This window comes from Somniosus microcephalus, chromosome 22 (genome assembly GCF_052327205.1).
Source record: "Somniosus microcephalus isolate GS21.2 chromosome 22, FLI_Smic_1.0, whole genome shotgun sequence".
Taxonomy (NCBI): domain Eukaryota; kingdom Metazoa; phylum Chordata; class Chondrichthyes; order Squaliformes; family Somniosidae; genus Somniosus; species Somniosus microcephalus.
The window spans coordinates 42,920,928-42,942,317 of NC_141008.1; the positions used below are offsets into that span (position 1 = coordinate 42,920,928).

At 42.8% G+C, this 21,390-nt stretch overlaps 1 protein-coding gene across 1 annotated transcript in view; it reads right to left on the reverse strand.

The window, feature by feature from the left end:
• LOC147102218 (protein-tyrosine sulfotransferase 1-like) overlaps positions 1–20,530 on the reverse strand; it is a 54,867-nt gene extending 34,337 nt beyond the window's left edge. The window contains exons 1-2 of the mRNA XM_085964527.1: positions 20,450–20,530; positions 342–1,302 (exon numbers count right to left, since the gene is read on the reverse strand). Coding sequence (XP_085820653.1) covers positions 342–1,198 — 857 coding nt within the window. The 5' untranslated portion in view covers positions 1,199–1,302; positions 20,450–20,530. The remainder of the gene's footprint in view (positions 1–341; positions 1,303–20,449) is intronic.
• Between the last annotated feature and the right edge of the window lie 860 nt (positions 20,531–21,390).

The following is a 21,390-nucleotide window of genomic DNA, read 5'->3' on the forward strand; positions in this document are numbered from 1 at the left end:
TCTAGTACCTCAAATATTTGAGTGCAGGAAGAGTATAATTACCAGAATCATCATGTGGAACAGCATTTTGTGCCTTAAAAACCGAACACCTACAGACATATTGGAAAATTGAAATAATAGGGCAAGGCTTACAACAGGATTTCTGAGATTCCCCCCCCTCTCGTACCCCAGTAACCACGAGCACCACAGTCTGGGGGCCTATCCAAGGTCTTGTACAGGACAAAAATGGTATGTTTTGCTTTTTGTTTCACTGGTTGTAAAACAAAATTAAAACATTATAACGTTTTGTGTATTGCTTTTTGCACAACGTATAATTAAAGAAAAAGTAAACTCATACATACTTAGATAGAGAAACACCTCCAGCTTTGCCTATCATTTCTTCATGATGCAATACTGCCGTATTCCAAGGAACACTTAGGAACTTCAGAACATTCTTCATCCAAGTTTCAGGATGCAAAACAAGTTGTTCATAATGTACTGGTAAACACTTATTAAATCCAGTTTCCAAGCACTGGTTATACATGGTCTCAATGGCACGGTTCCATTTGGTCAGGCAGTCTCTGTAACTGCTGAGGTCAAATCCTGCTATGGTAACTTTCCGAGTAATCATGGAATGTACTGAAGCACGCCCATCCCGTATCATTAGAATGAATTTGGCATTGGGAAAAATTTTACTTAAGTAAGTCAATGATTTAAGGGCAAATGGATCTTTATTGCACAAGTATGTAGCAGGTTCCCCATGTTTAACAATAACTTCTAGTAAAAAGGCTTGCATAGCCGAGTCCAGCACCTCATCTGTAACACCAGCTTCATCCAATCGCTGTTTCTCTCGGTCAGATCGGCTCCACATTTGCTTCATTGCAAGGATTCTAGGAATAACCCGGGTTTCTTCCCCACAGCGAACATCAGGATGGGCATCGAGCATGGCTCTCATTAGTGTGGTGCCACTTCTCGGTACTCCTCCAATAAATATTAACGGCATGTCTTTGTTGTAAACAAATCTATTTGAGCTATTTTTGAATCCAGTTCTTGAAATGTGACTTAATGGCCTGCCACTGTCTAGCATGTTTGGATACTGCTGGCTGTGCTCTTCCACCCTATGGTGGCATTCTATTGCATAACGGCCAAGATAAAATACAGTTATTGAACTGATCACTAAACACGCTAATAGTAAGTTGTGTTTTAATTTGCCTATCATTTTGAAATATCACTATGATAGATATTGATCCAGATTTTCAGAACTGTCCCTTATAATTTTGCTTTTAAATCAATTCCAAGGCACCAAAACAGGAACACACACATCTGAAAAACAAAGAAAAAAAATCAATGAAAACTTTGTACAAGATTACACCTCTTAAACAGACAGTACAAAGTGCTGAAGCAAAAACACTTCTGTAATGCTTTCAGTCCTACATCACACAACTGAAAGCTTTCCACCTCAGTTAGACAAACAAGCTACATACATCTTCAAATTATTTTCCACTGCAAACCACAAAATATTGGCCAAGAATGAAGCTGAAAGTTTTTAAACCCAGTTTTTAAAAAAAAAACTGCATGCTATCAGACAAACATAAATCCAAAGGATCAAAGATAGACTCAAGCTAACTAGCCAGATCAAAAGTATATTATAAATTAGTATTTACAAAGAAGCTTCAGGAAATAACCAAAGCCGGAGATGCAAAATACTCATAACTGTGTGAGACAAAAGGCTTTTCTATATTGGGGAAAAAATGCCCAGCTCAGGGAGACTGTAATTTCTCGGGTAGGCTAAAGATAAAGGGGAATACCAATAATTTCTCTGCGCTCAGTTTGTCTGTTTATTTTCTCCCCCGCCTTTGGTGTAGCTACAGGTGTATCCGTTGTAAGGGTGAATGTCAGTGTTGCTGAAATTAATCTTTCCTGAAGATTATGGAAGGTGGCAGTTAGAAGCCAGCAAGTAGGGTGTGGGAGAGGTTGAGTTAGGAGAGACAGGTGTGGATTTACAAGGATGATACCAGAAATGCAAGGTTATACCTATCAGGAAAGGATGAACAGGCCAAGTCTCTTTTCACTTGGAGAGAAGGCTGAGGGGTGAACTAATAGAGGTCTTTAAAATTATGAAAGGTTTTGATACAGTAGATAGAGTTTTTCCACTTGTGGGGAAGAGCAAAACTGGAGGCCATCAATACAAGATAGTCACCAAGAAATCAAATAGGGAATTCAGAAGAAACTTCTTTACCCAGAGAGTGGTGAGAATGTGGAACTTGCTACCACAGGAAGTGGTTGAAGCGAATAGTAGAGATACATTTAAGGGGAGGCTGGACAAGCATATGAGGGAGAAGGGAATAGAGGGTTATGCTGATGAGAGTTAGATGAGGAAAGACGGGAGGAGACCAGAGTGGAGCATAAACGCTGCCATGGACTGGTTGGGGCAAATGGCCTGTTTCTGTGCTGTTTATCCTATGTAATCCTATCCTATGTAATAACTCACTCAAGTTCTGTTCTTACAGTTTAGGTCATCATGCAAAGGGTTAACTGCATCTCCAAGAACAATGAAATCACATTCCCTATACAAGGAGCCCCGCTATGAAACTCCAAGCACTAACACTTTAATATACAGGGAAAAGTTACATCCATATTATGAACTAAAATAATATTTGTTTTACCTTCCTCCTAAATATTTAGTAGCAATTTGGAGCTTGGTTACAGATACTCACTTGTATACAAACCATTTCCCCAAGTACATCAATTCTTTTTCTCACCCCCCAATCAAATTAGCTGTTAAAAGTACTCTAGTTACGCAATAATGTTAACTTCATCCTCTTTCAGATGAGGATTAATCTGCAGAACATTTTCAGCATTCGTAATAGCTGCTATTTTAGGATTTTATTAAAATGGCAAGTTTTCACAAGGAGGAAAATAGAGTACAAAATGACAATATCTCCTAATACACAAGTCATATAATCAAAAAGGAAATGGGAGAAATGAAGGCTGTTCCCAAGAAAGAACATTCAAGAATTGTGGGCATGAACCAGTATCTGCATATTAGGCCACAAAATGGTAGACTCCTCCAGGTATTGGGTTCCCAACCTTCATAATGCAAATGCAGGACATGCTTCCTCACTCGGCAGGAGGGGAATCCCAGAGAGAAAAAAAAGTTCACCATTCAGTTGTTGCACAGCATTTAGTAGCCAATTTTAGACAGAGCAGTAACCTGGCAAAAGGGTGCACTTCCACTCAGCCAGAGATCGTGCAGGGACACCCAAAACATGGAATGAAATAAGAAAATCCCCTAAAAATATAGTCTCATGCAGTTTTTAATATTCTGTCAGCTCTATCATCACTGCTCACCTCCAACTACTAGATTCTGGAGAACTTTCTACACAAATGAAGAGACATAGTCAAATATCAGTATTGACCAAAAAGGGCCAGGCTAGTAGAGTTAATGATCTCTTCCTGCTCTTAGAAATTAGATGTTCTTAACCAATGCATGTTCTCAAGTGCACAGCTTCCCCAGTTTAAAATACAAGGTTTCCAAATCATGATCAGGCCTTTCCTGGAAACTAGTCATTTTGCTTGTTTTGCCTACAAGTCTAAAAGTATAATGTGGATCTGAGCCATACAAATCAGGAACGTTCCGGTTCAATGGGCTACAGTAGTGGCCATCAGCAGTTAGGGCTACTACATTTGGTCTCTGCACCCTGAGCTAGGAAGTGGGAAAAGTTGGGGGGGAGGAAGAAATAAAGTATTCCATTCCTAACCACTATGCAGTGAATCAGTGATTTAAAAAAAATATATAAAATGCCCATCTGGATATTGGACATGGGCAGATTTGGCTTTGGCTGTGAGCCCCCTCCCTTTTCATCAAAACAATCAGCTTGCACTTATGTCGGAGCCCACAGAAAGATTGGTCAATTGAGTAAGGTACCAAAGTCATCACCTACAGGAGACTTGGGTTTCTTTCTTCCCCAATGTTTTTGCCCATCAGCTTTAGGTTGGGACACATGAAGCCACAAGTGTCACTTCTGTAATGGGTTTCATGCAGATCACCAAATTGGCAATGCCTGATTAACACCCATGGAGGGTGCATACATTGGCCTAAAATTGCAGTCGGCAGCGTTGCTAAGGAGTACGTCGCTGACCCTCAAAAGAAATCCACATTTACCTGGTGCGAGGCCCCCTTTGAAAATTTGTGTTGTTTCGCTGCGGAGTTGTGCGCAGTGTAGTGGCCCGCGGATCCTGGGGCACACCACGTGCATAAGCTTACCTGGGATCACGTGGGGCGGTGCACCAATCTGGAAACAGAAATCTCCAATGTCCAGTCATGATTTTTAATGCTTAATTTTAAGCAGAGGCAATGTAAATATCCTGCTCGTGTGTCTAGGTTTCTTGTGTGCAAAAGTTTCACTGCAGGGAAATTGTTAAATTGGTTCAAATCATGAAAGCCTCAGGAATAGTCAGCTATGTCATCGGCATTTTGAACAGTTAACCGAAAACATTAGACCCTAGTTCTTTTCCTTTTTCCCCCCCACTGTGGCTGAACCAGTTGTGTGAAATATATTGCAGCTACTGCACAAGGGGCATCTTTTTCTGATGAAAACATCTTTGTAATCTTGCTCTGAAGTGAAAAGTACGTCTGTGCTTTGGTAGTTTGTTTTCACCCTTTGCCCATTTGTCTCCGCAAGTTGCGTTGGGATCAATTGTAATAATTAGAAAGATATTAGTTAGGTGGATATAGGTATTTATTTTGAAGATAAAAAAAAAATGAAAATAACGTGCATATTTCAAGCAGCTGCATATCCCCCTCTCCCCTTATGCGGTGCAAACAGGCTCCTGCACCTGTTTGCACCAGCTGTAAAATTTGCTTGTGTAATTGCTGGGCAATTAGCCCAACGCTGCGCCAGCAATGAGGATTTGACAGTCGCAGCGGATGATCCGTCAAGTCGGAATTTCATAGATTGCAAGTTTGGGATTTAGCGCACGCACAAATCCAGAACTAGCGGTCAATTTCAAAGGCGGTACGACGGCGTACTCAAAGTACGCCGTCATACCGACCGCAAATTCTGCCCCATTGTGTTTAACACAACACAAGTAAACCAATAGACTAATAAACTATTAAATCCGATGCCTTAACATCTACATATTCCTTCAAACTACCAGCTGTGCTCATTCTTTCCTTTTCCTGTGTAACGTGTAATTTCATTCCTTTAAAATACCTTTAAGCACAACTCTGAAAACCACATTTTCTGAAATACCATAAAAATCAAGAATTAATTCACATTTTAATACCAGCTGTAATAACTTGGACATCTAGGGTACAACTTATGCACCAGACTGGACATTAAAAACTGTGGGTCTGATTTCTCATTATATCAAAATTTATAATACTAAAATTTTTCTACATCAAAAACCTTGCACTTTTACTTCCATTCCAGCGCTGAGCAATTATTTATACCAAGTATAATATATTTGCTTTTTTTTAAATATAAAGTGCCCCGCCTTGGTAACTACATCAAAACAAGAGAACAAAAAGAACTAAATCCTGCAGAGTGGTGGAAATCCTTGGACAAGCTTAACCTCAATTGTGAAAACAAACTTCAGATATTCTACAAAGCAAATATCCAGTGATGAAATAGGATAGCCCTGTTTTAACAGAATTCAGAAAAAAATCTCAGTGCTAGCCAAAAGTATGTAGATAAAATGAAATGGATTAAGCGCATACTCAGCCAATCTTCTTCAACAAAGATGTAGCCAGTCATATCTGTACAGCATCAATAGGCACAACAGAACTGAAACAGATGCCTGTGCTTAAATCAGATACCCATACTTGCCCAGCAGCACACGCTGCTGTCTTATTATTAGTCAGCACAGAAGACGAGCATCTAAGCTTTACTTTTTCTGCCTATGGGACTCTGGAATTAAGCTGTAATCTGGTCGTCTATCCCTGGGATGTTGTTTAATAATTTGCAGAAAGATTGGATTCTCAAATTCACAGGCAAGAATTCAATCTTCCCACATTTAACAAAACTTTGATCAGTATCTCTGGTTAGAGGTGTCACTATGGGAACCAGCATACGTTCAGCTATGCCTGTTCTTTTGTAGGGCATGTTGAACACTGTGCAAATCACACTCAAGCTCCTTCCTGACCAGCACTTCCATTACGAGAACTGTGCCGGTACCCTGACGGAGAATTTCATCAACTACATGCTTCCAATTTTCACATCCTTCACCTTTACATGGCCCATCTGACTCTTCCTTCCTGGACTTCTCTATATTTGATGATGGGCTGGTCACAGGTATTAATTATAACCAGATGCCTTCCACAAGTACCTCAGAATATACTTCTGCACTTCCCGGGAGGCGCTAGCAATTGGAAAAATTCAAAGTCATCGCACTGGTATTCAACAGTATCAAACGCCAGCTGCAATTACAGCATTGCCATGGAGCTTTATGTGCCATCATGACCACACACAAAGCATACTCATGCTGCATAATAGACAATGTAACAATCAAGCACCCTTATGTTAGCTCTCAGCATCTGAACAGTCTACCCATCACCATAGCAACATGGGACTACTTCACAGAGCTCTACTAAAGGGGGAAAAACCCATATACGAGATCAAAACTTCACTAAAAAAAGCAAGTAATTGGTGACAGGCTAAAGGTATCCCTTTCACTGCTTTCTTGCAGGAGTTTAGGAAACGGTAGAATATTCATTTCAGACCAGGCTATTCGTATTACTGCATATGTACAAAGTTATGCTTCAAAAATCACAAGGCAGAATAATCTTTTAGTACAATCAAGATATAATTGCATTTGACAAGTACATATATTCTGGTTCAACTGATTGTTAGTGTCTTAAAATGAAAGGCCTGAATGAGTATAATGCTGTGCCAACTACAGGTATCAGTACTGTTCTGGGTGAAACACTGCAGGTCTGACCTAAATGGTTATCTAGAAAAACAAAATATAGCTTAGTGCAGAATATGCAATTACGAACAAGTTTCAATGTTTACCTCAGACCTGCAACAAAATTTCAATGTACTATCTAAATTAAAAGATGAAAAAAAAATCAAAGATATATGGAAGAAATACATTTCAGTAACAAAATATCAACATTGTTTGAATAATATTTACAATATCAACATTGTTTGAATTATATTTACATTAGTCAATCACCATAAGGCTAGTATGCAACAGGATGCCAAGTCAAATGAACTCCTAACTGAATTTTATTGAATAGCAAACTGTAAATAGCAAAACAAATTTTAAAAAGGGAATTAATGTCCAACAAAAATCAACGTGGTGTTTTGAATTCTAGTCAAAACTCCGCTCATTAAACATGTATATTTGTCAGCCTGAAGTATTCCATTATACTAGAAAAGGTTTAAACGGTCATATCTAAGTGTACAACTAAAGTGTTAATGAGGTCAGATCACACTGCCCCCGATCTATCAATGTTACCACAACAGTGTAGCTCCTTGAAGTATAACTATAGCAGTACCAAATGAAAATGCAGAACGATTTGACTTTGATCTTCATTATCAGTAGAGATAATCATATTTACAGAACTCCCCCAATATCTTTATGATTCAGTATTTGGGTGAAGGCGGAAACGACCTAAATTCAACTTTCAAAAAATAAACAATTACATTTTTTTTTCTTAAAGAATACAAGTCAAAAACACGAAGGCCACGATTTTATTATTGGTGGCGGGTCAGCGTCTTCCCGACCCGGTTGCCGTTGCCTCGCAGATGAGCTTTTACGTTGATTGGCCTCGTTAAGGCCGACGTGCAGGTCCGTCCAGGCAATTGCTTGCAGTGTCAGATGTTCGCGTCTGATGACGTGTTGTTTCAGTGAAGATTTAAAGGGGCCATGTCCCCTTTGCAAAAGCATTAGCTTTTTTCTGTCAGAAGTGCTGGCTGCTACAGGAATGGCAGCACCAAAAACTAAGGCAGCACCCAAGTTCAATGAGGGCTCCCGCCATGCTCTTGTGGAGGGAGTTAGCGGTCAGGAGGTCCTCTTCCCTGGAAACGGAAGGAGACAGCCTCCTCAGCAAACCAAGGCAGCTTGGCTGCAAATTGCTGAGGAGGCGAGTTTGAGGTCTGTCTGCAGATGCACATGGGTTCAGTGTCGATGCTTTGTTGAGATCAGCTAAAATGAGTATAACATCACACTTACTTTCAATCTGCCTTCCATCTCTCATCATCCCCATCAATCTGCATTGGGAACCTTCCCCTACACATCCCAACTCACCAACATCCCTTGCACCCTTACCCACCCCTCTCTTTTCTCTGTACAGAATCACGTCCCCATCTTAATATGCAACACTCACACCCTTAGGCAATGCCTACAACTTAAAATGCACAGGGAGGGAAAATGGTTAGTGCACCTCACTCCTTCACAGTCTGCCTCTAAACATCCATGTCATGCATTCTTAACACTCACTCCATCAGTCTCTCTCAAACTCCACTTGTGTCCCTCACTACAGAAGAGAGCCCACAATAAAAGGGAGAGGGGGAGGACTGGAGGAGGACCACCACCCCGGGCTCACCTTACGACCGCTGAGGAGGCAGCCCTGGAGATGCAGAGGAGTTGGCAGTGGGGGACAGAGACGGGCATAGAACAGCAAGCTGGAGAGAGAATTGATTTCCAATCCTCTGATTTAGCAATCATGAATGACTAAAATGGGATATGATGTTCATAGAGAATGAGTACTGAACATCTGCACAATGGCATGTATGTGCAACCTACATTTCACTGGTCCAACTCATGCATTTACTCTCCCACATGACCAGAGAGCCCCGCTCCCCACTGTACAGGAGCACTCCTCAGAGGAGCCACCAGCCTCAAAGAGCAGCAACACCAGCACTCAGCGCACACCAGCACTCAGCGCACCCAGCACCGAGACGCACACCTCGGTGGGTTTTGTGCGAGATAGAGTAGTGTTGGCACCTGGTGTATCACAGCTCACAGGTGAGCAGGAGATGACGTTGGAGGCAGGGACAGCAGTGGAGAGTCCTCATCGGAGGACACTGGGCTCTCCAAGCTATGCTCAGCTGCATGTAGATCTTGAGCCTTTGGGGCCATCCAGAAGGAGAACCGTGCTAGAGCTTCAGGAACAAGTGCAGGAGGCTCGGAGTGGGTTTTTTTCCCCCCACAGTAACTGCAAGTGTGCAGAGAATGGAGGAGTCCAAGCTAAGCATGAGCAATGCCATGGTGAATTCTATGGGCAATATATGTGCTGCAATGGAAAGGATGGCAATCTCCATGGAGCACATAATCGACAGACTCAAGAGTACATGGTAACACTTCTAAATAGATGGTCATCCATGGAGGATAGATGGGCGTCTATTGAGGAGAGAAACCAGAGGTTCATGGACATCCTTGTCACGAGGAATGTCAGTACAGTGACGGGTCCACATGGCCCCACCGATGTGCAGCAAGGTGTTCTCCAGCAACTTTCTAGCAGTGAAGTGTGGGTGACACGAGAGGGACGGTGATGTACGAGCACAAGGAAGTGGGGGCTCCGCTCCAAGTGCTCACACCCCCCTGCCACTGCCGAACCCTCGGTCAGAGCCCCATCTGCCTGAGGCAGCAGGAATGGCCGAGTCTGCCCCTGCACAGCCGCAGGAGGAGCAGACATTGGCGGGGCCCTCGAAGGCTCCCAACACCAGAGGACGGCCGCCAAAGGCGTCTAAGCAGGAGCAGCAGGGAAGTGAACAGGCTGCCTCCACATCTGCTGAAGCCACAGGGGTGTCACAACGTAGAAGCACACGCAAAACAAAGATGTTACATTAGTTATCACAAGGGTTCGCACTTAGGTGGTATGTTAGAATTATTTGAAAAGTTTTTGTTCATAGCGATGTTTGTAATAAATTTATGTTGAACCAAGGTTTGGCATCGTTGTGGTGGCACTGTTCAGGGTAAGTGCGCTTTTAAAATCCAGCAATGCTGGTTACAGTGCATCTATAGTGCCCAACACAGACTTGCAGAATAAAAACAGAATCTGCCCCCCAAATGACTCAATCACCAAGCTTAGAGATTTCTAAATGACTAGATTTAAGACTGCAGCTTTTACACTGCACTTGCAGCTCTGAAGTCTGCAGCTCGCTGGTGCTCAGGCCACATTTACCTGGCGTGTTGTCCGGACGTCGTAAAACCCGACCCAGAAGCTGGAAAATCAAAAAAGACCTTGAAAATTGCTCAAAAGTACCTGTTAATAGGCAGTTAATTGCCTTTAATCCATTTCCCGCCGCTAGGTGGCGGGTCCATTTGCAAATCGGAGACCTGACACTTGGGAAGGTTGTGGGGAGGCGGGATGACGGCGGGGTCGCAACCCGCCGTCAATCATTTAGATCGTCACTCCTGACCCGCCTCCAAACCCGCCCTCTGAGCGCCGGCAAAATCGCGGCCGTCGGAACTAGATTACGCACGATTTTTTGAACAAAACGGTATTTGAAAAGGATTGTAAAAATGCAATGTTCACGAGTAGCAAGATAAACATGTCATGAAGCTGGCCAGATAATGGATGAAAGAAGATATTTATCACTTACATTTCAGAGTTCAAACACCACAGAAGTAGCTGTGTACTGTGGGAAATGATCCCCGTATTCACATGCTCAATGGCATCTCAGAATGCAAGGGAATAAAATCCGACATCAGCTTGGAGTGGAAGATGACTCAAAAATATAAAACAAAACAAAAATTGTCCACTAGCATATGCATTGTTTAAAGCACTCCTACAATGGCAAGCTAAATATGTGACAGGACTGGATTAAAAATATCTATTACAAAAAAAGTGGATAAACACATCGGCAACATAAAAACAAAGCAAACATGCTTAAAACTTCAAAACACATAATACATGAGCAACCTGTCACAGCCCTGCATTTAAACAAAACACTTTAAACATTGTAAAATGAAAGCCTCAACTGCATTATACTAATAAAAAATGTTTTAAGTGATATTCAAGAAGATGGCATGAATGTTTGTTTAGGTTACTAGAAACACTGATTGATTGATTGATTGATTGCAGCACAAAATGTTTATAACATGAAAAAATATTTCATGTTATTATCTGGACTTCCATTTAGTGATTGTCATAGGAATGCACCCCCCACAACCCCACCCCAAGTGAGCACGGGTCACTTCAAAATACAGTAAATGACCTACATTAAAAGTGATTTATGTACAACTGGCTACCTCCTGGTCGAGGCACTCAAAATTCTAGCTGCAAAGACTGTGCATCTTTTAAGCAGATGTTTCTCTTCATTCAAAAACAAGCAATTCATCTATTCTCAGACAATATTAACCCAATCCAATGACAATCATTAACTATGAATTGTGTTCAAATGTAGGACCATCACCAAAATGATTCGTCCTTCTGCAATGGAAACCCTTTTCAGGATTCCCAGATTAGATTATTTTGCAGAACTGGGCAGCTTCTTAAACTATATTTTCATCCAGAGATCATGCAGCTGCAAGACTCAGCTTTATGTCATGCCTAAATAATCCCCAATATAGTAAAACGCCCAATTTACTGACACTGGGTAATTTTAGGGAGTACATCCTCCACATAATTATGGTGTTACGAGTTCAACTGGGATTGGTAGCAAGATATTGTAATCAAATTTCACTTTGTAAAGATAATGGAAGTTGCAAGTTTAAATCTTCAAAAAAAAATTGGATCTGTAATATGATGGTCAATGTTTAACACTGTAGGAAACTTGTTTATGTTGTCGATTGGTCTGTACAGTCACATGGTTAGCATGCAATAAACAGATCCCTACATTAATTATCAGCTTGGCTTAGTTGTTAACACTTTTGGCGGAGTTAGACAGTTATGGTTCAAGCCCCACTCCAGGATCTAAGCACTTGAATTAAATTGACATCCCAATGCAGTATTGCATTGTTTAACATGCCACCTTTCAGAGGAGACATCAGCCTCATCGCCCTAATTCCATGGCACTATTCAAAGGAGGAGGAAGCTTTTCCATGTTCTGACGAACATTTCTGCCTCAACCACACTATAAATATATCAATAGGTTATTTAGCCCATTTGAGACCCCTTACTGGGCACAAAATTGTTGCTAGAACTTTGATACAAATGGCAAGTGTGTATACATGCATACAGATGTCTAGTTTTAAAAAAAACTTTCCCACTTTTACACTAATTTTATTTCTAGTTTCAAAATGCTCAGACTAAAGTCATTCATCTGCACAAATTGGAACGAGAGGCACACTAGATTGACAATTTTAATATCTGCATCACATTCTGGAAATTAAATGCCTCTAATATTAGCAATTAAATGTCAAAAGCATTATTTAAAATTACAACACAAATTCTATAACTTTCAGAACTTATTCCTCAAGCTTTAGTGGTATACTTTGCTTCAGGTCTTATCAGGACTCTAGAATGTTACTTAAGGCAGGAACATCCAAGCTTTTTAGCTCTGGGCCACGTGAGTACATATTCTTGGAGGCTCATGGGTCACAAAATTTAAAATTAATATTCATTAATTTCCATATATCTCAAGCTATTGCAAGTATCTCAAAGTATTTACAGCACAGAAACAGGCCATTCGGCCCAACATGACCAGGCTCGTGTTTCTGCGCCACATGAGCCTCCTACCATCCTTCATCTAACCCCATTAACATATCCTTCTATTCCTTTCTCCCTCGTGCTTATCGAGCTTCCTCTTAATGTATCTGCTATTTACCCCAACAACTACTTGTGGTAGTGAGTGCCACATTCTAGGTAAAGAAGTTCCTCCTGAATTCCCTACTGGATTTGTTAGTGATTAGCTTATATTTATGGCCCCTAGTTCTCGTCTCGCGCGCAAGTAGAAACATCTTCTCTACGTTTACCCCATCAAAGCCTTTCATAATCTTAAAGACCTCTATCAGGTCACCCCTCAGTCTTCTCTTTTCTAGAGAAAAACAAAGAGTCTCAGCCTGTTCAATCTTTCCTGATACATATAACCTCTCAGTTTTGGTGTAATTCTAGTAAATATTTTTTGCACCTTCTCCAGTGCCTCTATGTCCTTTTTATAATATGGAGACCAGAACTGTTTATAGTGTGATCTAACCAAGATTCTATACAAGTTTAACATAACTGCTCTGCTTTTCAATTCTATCCCATCCCGAGAAATTAACCCAAGTGCTGTTTGCTTTTTTTTAAATGGCCTTATTAACCTGTGTCACTACTTTTAGTGATGTGTGTATCTGTACCCCCAGATCCCTCTGTTCCTCTACCCCATTTAGACACTTACTTCCCACAGAATATGTGGCCTCAGTCTTCCTACCAAAATGTACTACCTCACTTATCTGTATTGTTGAAGTTCATTTGCCAATTATACATCCATTTGGCAAGTTTATTAATGTCTTTGTGTATTTTGTCACTACAGCCCCAATTTAGTATCATTTTCAAATTCTGAAATTGTACATCAGATTCCAGAGTCTGAATCGTAAAATCGCAGTGGTCCCAGCAACCTATCCTTGTGGAACACCACTTCCCACCATTTGCCAAACTGAGTAGCTAAATTTAACTCCTACCAGCTGTTTTGTAGCCAGCTTGCTATCCATTCTGCTACTTGTCCCCTGACTCCACAGGTTCTGACCTTAGTCATGAGTCTACTATCCAGTACCTTATTGAAGGCTTTTTTGGAAATCCAACTACATTACATCTACCACATTACCCTTATCTACCCTTTCTGTTACTTCTTCAAAAGAATTCAATAAGGCTGGTCAAGCACGACCTTTCCTTTTGGAATCTGTGCTGACTACTCTTATATTTTCAGTTGCTACATGTTTTTCTATTGCATTTTTGAGTAAGGATTCCATTATCTTTCCTACCATCAACATTAAGCTAATTAGTCTATAGTTCCCTGGACCTGTTCTAGCTCCCTATTAACGTTGAGATCTTGGTGCTCTGATTTGAGATTTATCCACCAATGAGGCAGAAGTCCGAAGAATGGACTTTTCCAAACCGCCAGGCCCAAGAAATTCAACCAGGATAAACCAGCAAATTAAAAAAATAAAAGCTTAAATAGAACAGAGTTGCCAGAGCTTCATGGGTCTCATTTCCAGGGCTTGGGGTTAAACATGGTCCACGGGTATAGTTTGGCCACCCCAGATACAAAATGCAACAAACACCGTGAAACTTGGAGAACAAAATATTGTTGGAAGAGGCATCAAAAGCAAAAATATATTACAAATGCAGTTTACACTAATGAACAGTTGCTTGTGAAGTTGCCGGGTGGGGATCAAAACACAGTGATTTCAGTGTATGGTTGGAGCCGCTCGGCACCACAGCACGCCTTCATGTTTAAGCTAGTGGGCGAAGTGCCAATCAAGCAGACTGGTTTATCCTGGATGGTGCCAAGCTTCTTGAGTGTTGTTGGAGCTGCACCCATCCAAGCAAATGGAGAGAATTCAGTCACACTCCTGACTTGTGCCTTATAGGTGGTGGAAAGGCTTTGGGGAGTCAAGAAGCAAAACACCAGCCACAGAATACATAGTCTTTGATCTGCTTTAGTAGCCACGGCATTTAGGTGGCTGATCCAGTCGAGTACTAGTCAATGGTGACCCCACCCCCCCCCGTAGGAAGTCGGTTATGGGGACTCGGCAATGGTAATGCTTTTGAATGTCATGGGGAGGTGGTTAGGCTCTCTCGTCATAAATGGTTATTGTCTGGCATTTTTGTGGTTCGAATATTACTTACAATGCATCAGGCCAAACCTGGGTGCTCTCAGGGTCTTGGTGCATGCAGGCTTAGACTGATTCATCATGAGAAATTGTGAAATGGAGCTGAACACTGCAATCATCAGCACCACTTCTGCCTTATGATGGGGGAAGTCACTGATAAAGTAGCTGAAGACAGTTGGGCTTAGGACACTACTCCGAGGAACTCCTGCTGCAATGTACTGGGACTGAGATGATTGGCTTCCAACAGGTGAAGGTAAAGTTCCCCATCTATATTTTCTGCCTGACCTAGTGGTCTATAACTCCTATAACTAATTTTCCCTTCTTGTCAGTGCAACCCATAAAGTTTCCACGTCTTCCATGACTTGAGCTGTCCACCTCAGTTAACATCACATCATCTTTTAATATAAACAACTACTGCATCTCCTATGTTTCCCTTCAGCACAATCAAAACCCTTGTAAATGTCACACCTAATGCACATCATTAAACCAGCTCCCCGTGATTACTATTTGATTAGTCTCATTCCTTAGTATAGACCAGACGCCCAACTTCATTTGTCAGGCTTCTGGAATTTGTGTACAAAACACTGAAGCAACTACTTTGCTCATTCTTTATACTAACTGGTTCATCACTTCTCCCTTCAGCAATTACTACCACACGAGTTCCCTGCAAGATTCCCTCTTCTGTTAAAATCCCATCTTGCTAAATACCCCACCTTCACCACTTCAGCATTATTGTTTTCCCTCCCTCCAAGATATCTAGGTTAAAACTTTGATCCCTTTGTCCTTTCAAATTACCACCCCATCACCAACCTCCCTTTCCTGTCCAAAGTCCTTGTCGCCTCGCAAATCTGTGCCCATCTTTCCTGCAACTCCATGTTTGAACCTCTCCAATCAATCAGTTTCCACCCCTACTCCAGGGACTTGAGCACATAAAGCTAGGCAGACACTCCAGTACAATGCTGAGGGAGTGCTGTACTGTCAGAGGTGCAGTCATTCGGATGAGACGTTAAACCGAGGCCCCCTCTGCTCTCTCAGGTGCATGGCACTATTTCAAAGAAGAGCAGGGGAGTTAGCCCCGGTGTCCTGGCCAATATTTATCCCGCAAACCACATGACAAAAACAGATTATCTGGTCATTATCACATTGCTGTTTGCTGTGTGCAAATTGGCTGCCGCGTTTCCCACATTACAACAGTGACTACACTCCAAAAGTACTTAATTGGCTGTAAAGCGCTTTGAGATGTCCGGTGGTCGTGAAAGGCGCCATATAAATGCAAGTCTTTCTTTCGACCACAGAACTGAAACAGCCCTGATGAAAGTCACAAATGACATCCTCTGTGACCGTGCTGCACTGTCACTCATCCTCTTCGCCTTTGACATGGTTACCTCCAGACTTAACTATTCCAATGCTCTGCCGGAAAGCCTCCCATTTTCCACCCTCCATAAACTTGTGCTCACCCAAACCTCTGCTGCCCGTATGCTAACCCACACCAAGTCCTTCTCACCAGCACCCTGTGCTCACTTTGGCTCTAGATCCACCAATGTCTTGATATGTTCAAATCCCTCCATGGCCTCAACCTTCCCCATCTCCAACATCCTCCAGCCCCACAACCCTCCGAGAAGTCACACACACGTAGAGAGGCTAAGCGGTTTAGGGAGGGAATTCCATAGCTTGGGGCCTAGGCAACAGAAGGCACGACCACCAAAGGTTGAGAAATTATAATCAGGGATGCTCAAGAGGGCAGAATTAGAGGAGCACAGATATCTCGGGAGGGTTGTGGGGCTGAAGGAGATTACAGAGATAGGGAGGGGCAAGGCCATGGAGGGATTTGAAAACAAAGGATGAGAATTCTGAAATCAAGGCGCCGCTTAACCAGGAGCCAATGTAGGTCAGTGAGCACAGGGGGGTGACATGGGAACATTTCATACTTTGATGAGGAATTTTATATTATGGAAGTGATTAGGAAATTGCTTGGTCAAGGATAGTTGGAAGTGAATTAAAAGGCTGCAACCTGAGGGGTTCAGACATTATAAACCACAGGAATAAAGTTCAATCCATTTATAATTTACGAGAATCAATGTATTAATTCTTGGCAATTAATTGTTCAGTTTCACTTAATAAAAAGCTAATCACCAAGTCATAATTATTAATCCTTCAGTATGGAAGCTACCACACAGATGCAGTGCAGATGCCAAACACAAAAGCTGCCAACATCAAGAGATAAAACAAAAAGTTCATATACTGTACACGCCCACCCTAAACTCTTCCGAATCATCTGAAACCATACGGGACTACTTTCTTGTTTTCACTTCCAAGAAACTATTATTCTCTATTGCTTATTTCCCAGGATTTACTCTTCACAGTAATTATACTCAAAGATCCTCAATCTATATGAAACATACTAGAACATTCATTACGACTGGTAAATTAAACTTTGGCAGCCAAGCTAAACTAGGTTGCTGTTTTAGAATAAATACAACAAACATTCTTACACGTTCACAAATCAGAATTTATATTTCAAACCTGTCTACTGACATCTCAAACTGTCTTAGTATTCCAATAAAAATACAAAAACAGTATTGTAAAAGATTATGAAAGTTCTAGTGAACACAGCGTACATTTGTAAAAAGAAATTTCCACCGACCTGCAAGTAGTCAATTTAAGATCATAGATATACTTTCCCTGGATAGATACAAACTGCACTTCCATATTAAATTGAAAATTGAGCCAAATGCAAGAAAAATTCATATTAAAAAGGAAGAGTCCAGCTGAGTCAGATCAGTTTGAAGTGCTCCCTCACAATAATCGACAGGGTTCAAGATCTAGCAGGAGCAGGCTTTATGGAGATAATAAAGGTCACAGATCAGCCATGATCTCACTGAATGGTATTCTCTGAATTATACACTCAGGGATATACCTGTTTATACACTGTATGAATAGAACTGCGTTTATGTGCTAAACCATAAATGTATTTTGATGCTTTGGCAACATAAGATGTAACTTATCATGCCAATAAAGCGATTTGAATTGTGAATTGTGAAATTGTGAATGGTGTAACAGGCCTGAGGTGCTAAATGGCCTACTCCTGTTTCGATATTCAACAAAAAACCTACAGTGACTGCAGATATCACAAATGAGTGGGGTTTAATGCAAATCTTGTGATCTAGCTGGTTAAGTCAATGAATAGATTAATCTCACAGGCCAGAAGGGCATTAGATACAACCCCCTGTTGGTAGAGTCGATTCATTTCAGCCAAGGCAATAATTAAGCTGTGAAAACTGGCCTTAACAAACAACCCTGGGTTGACAAAGACAACAATCAACTAGGTTTCTCAACTCCTGTCAATCCAGGCATACACACAAGAACATAATAAAAGCAGGAGTAGGCCATTCGGCCCTTCGAGTCTGCTCCTCCATTCAATAAGATCATGGCACATCTTCGACCTCAACTCCATCTTCCTGCACTATCCCCATATTCCTTGATTCCCTTAATATCCAAAAATCTATCTCTGTCTGTCTGTCTTGAACATACTCAACAACTGAGCATCTACAGCCCTCTGGACTAGAGAATTCCAAAGATTCACAACCCTCTGGGTGAAGAAATTTCTCCTCATCGCAGTCCTAAATGGCTGACACCTTATTCTGAGGCGGTGACTCCTAGTTCTAGACTCCCCAGCCAGGGGAAACATCCGCCCAGCATCTACTCTGGCAAGCCACTTAAGATTTTTATATGCTTCAATGAGATCACCTCTCATTCTTCTAAACTCGAAGGAATATTGGCCGACTCTACTCAATCTCTCTTCATAGAACTTATCCCTTATCCCAGCAATCAGTCTAGTGAATGATAGCAAAATACTGCAGATGTTGGAAATCCGAAATAACAACAGAAAATGCTGGAAAAACTCAGCAAGTCAGGCAACATCCGTGGAGAGAAATTTGAGTTGACGTTTCGGGTTTGACCCTTCTTCAAAACTGGAGAGAAAAGGAACTAGATCGAAGGCAGGGCTGCGATCGGACAAAAGAATTAAAGAACCAAAAGAAGTAAAAGAGATTAGAAGCTAGACGAGATGGTAATAGGCTGTGATTAGGTGTAAAGTGTACAGTCTAGTGAACCTTTGTTACACTTCCTCTAACGCAAGTATATCCTTCCTTCGGTAAGGAGATCAAAGTTGTACACAGTACTCCAGATGTTAACTCACCAAGGCCCTATATAATTGCAGTAAGACTTATTTACTCTTATACTCCAATATCTTTGTAATAAAGGCTAACACACCATTTGCTTTCCCAATTGCTTACTGTATCTGAATGTTAACTATCTGTGATTCATGTACAAGGACACCCAGGTCCCTCTGAATACCAACATTTCCCAGTCTCACCTTTTAAAAAGTATCCTGCTTTCTACCAAAGTGGATAAGTTCATATTCCATCGGCCACACCCTTGCCCACTCACTTAACCGGTCTATATCCCTTTACAGCCTAGTTGTGTCCTCCTCACAGCTTACTTTCCCACCTAGCTTTGTGTTGCCAGCAAACTTGGATACGTTCCACTCAGTCTCGTCATCTAAGTCATTGATACAGATTGTAAACAGCCGAGGACCAAGCACTGATTCTTGCGTATTCCACTAGTTACAGCCTGCCAACCCGAAAATGGCCCGTTTATCCCTACTCTCTGGTTTCTGGGTGCATGGGTACAGACATGAGCCGATTCAGCCGCGATGCCCCACAGTCGAAAGGCGTGCTAAAATCGTAGTCTAGGTTGTAGACATACAGAACCGCATCCCAGCACGAAACACACACGTTCAAGTGAGGCAAATAGATAAGAAAAAGTGACATTTTTTTGTCGTTTTAAAGAGGCGAATGCGGCAGAGGGAGAAAAGGAAAAACAAGACGAATCAGCGTCCCTTCAGACAGGCGATGTCCGGCAGAATCGCTGCGAGTCCGCACTCGGCAGGGACTCTGGCCAAAATAAACACACGCTGAAGTGACCAGCACCGAGGCTGCTGCACATAGCGATAAATAGTGTGGCTCCCGGCCAAGCCGGTCCCCGGTGATCGGCCCGGCTCCCCCGGCCAAGCCGGTCCCCGGTGATCGGCCCGGCTCCCCCGGCCAAGCCGGTCCCCGGTGATCGGCCCGGCTCCCCCGGCCAAGCCGGTCCCCGGTGAACGGCTCGGCTCCCCCGGCCAAGCCGGTCCCCGGTGAACGGCTCGGCTCCCCCGGCCAAGCCGGTCCCCGGTGAACGGCTCGGCTCCCCCGGCCAAGCCGGTCCCCGGTGAACGGCCCGGCTCCCCCGGCCAAGCCGGTCCTCGGTGAACGGCCCGGCCCCCGGCCAAGCCGGTCCTCGGTGAACGGCCCGGCCCCCGGTGAACGGCCCGGCCCCCGGCCAAGCCGGTCCTCGGTGAACGGCTCGGCTCCCCCGGCCAAGCCGGTCCTCGGTGAACGGCCCGGCCCCCGGCCAAGCCGGTCCTCGGTGAACGGCCCGGCCCCCGGTGAACGGCCCGGCCCCCGGCCAAGCCGGTCCTCGGTGAACGGCTCGGCTCCCCCGGCCAAGCCGGTCCCCGGTGAACGGCTCGGCTCCCCCGGCCAAGCCGGTCCTCGGTGAACGGCCCGGCCCCCGGCAGGGGAGGAGCGGGCGAGTTAACCGCCTCGAGCTCGCTCCCGTATTATCGTTTAAACCGAGAGACCAACCGCCGACACACTCCGGTTTAATTTACTCGGTTCGCCGTCCATACCGTTAGCGACCAATTCGCGTTTGCGTTACTCACCGGGAGCCGTTGAATTTATTGGAGTTATCGCTCCCCGCCCCCGCCGCCATTTCCCCCTCTTTCCCCCTCCGACTATTTCCCCCCTCGATTCAGCGCTGATTGATGGAGCGAGACGAAACACGGCCGCCTATTGGCCGGCCGCCAGACTGCTGTCTAGCGGCTGCTGATTGGGCGAGATGCACGGTGGGGTACAGGGTGCAGAAAATCTTATGCTGTCGTTTTTTTAACTCTTTGAAAGTTAGAGCATTGCTGCCCTTTGCCAAGTCCACAAGCAGACGTTTGGGTGGGTGGTGCCTTCAATTTCTGAGGTTTGCTTAAAAGAAGCTGTTCAGCCCAAAACACAATGGGTGGTAATCCAAAACAAAATTTAAACATGTAAAAATGATTGGCCATTATGCAGTTGTTTAAGCAGTCACAGTGTCTGTTTGAAACAAAAGAATGTGAACTTGTCAAAAAATGATTAACTATTACTCATAGGTCTAAGTTAATGCAGGAACGGCTCAACAAAAAAATTATAGTTTTCCATATTTTTCTCGGCAAGAATACTGTTATATATGATCACTCTGTTGTAACACTTTATCAATTTATAGAAATATTATAGAGCTGTGCATAGTTGAAAGTTCCTCAGAACATTAATTACTGAAAAAATTATTAAAAACGTGCCACACGTTTTCTGTTGTAAAACATCTGCAAGAAGGATATTCAATACCACACTAATAGGATTTTCTGAATACTGTACTGGTGATGTCATACTGCCAACTCACTGGAACTTAAAAAGAGTTTTTTCCTGGACATTTGACTTTGCTCGCTTTCCCTGTGTTGGATCAGAAATTCTGTTCAAAGCAACTTCAGCAATTTCTTATTTTCTTACAGCTCTACAAAGGTGGTTGAACCTTCTTTCCAGTTAGATGCTAGCTGCATCGCAATACACTCAGGCTTGA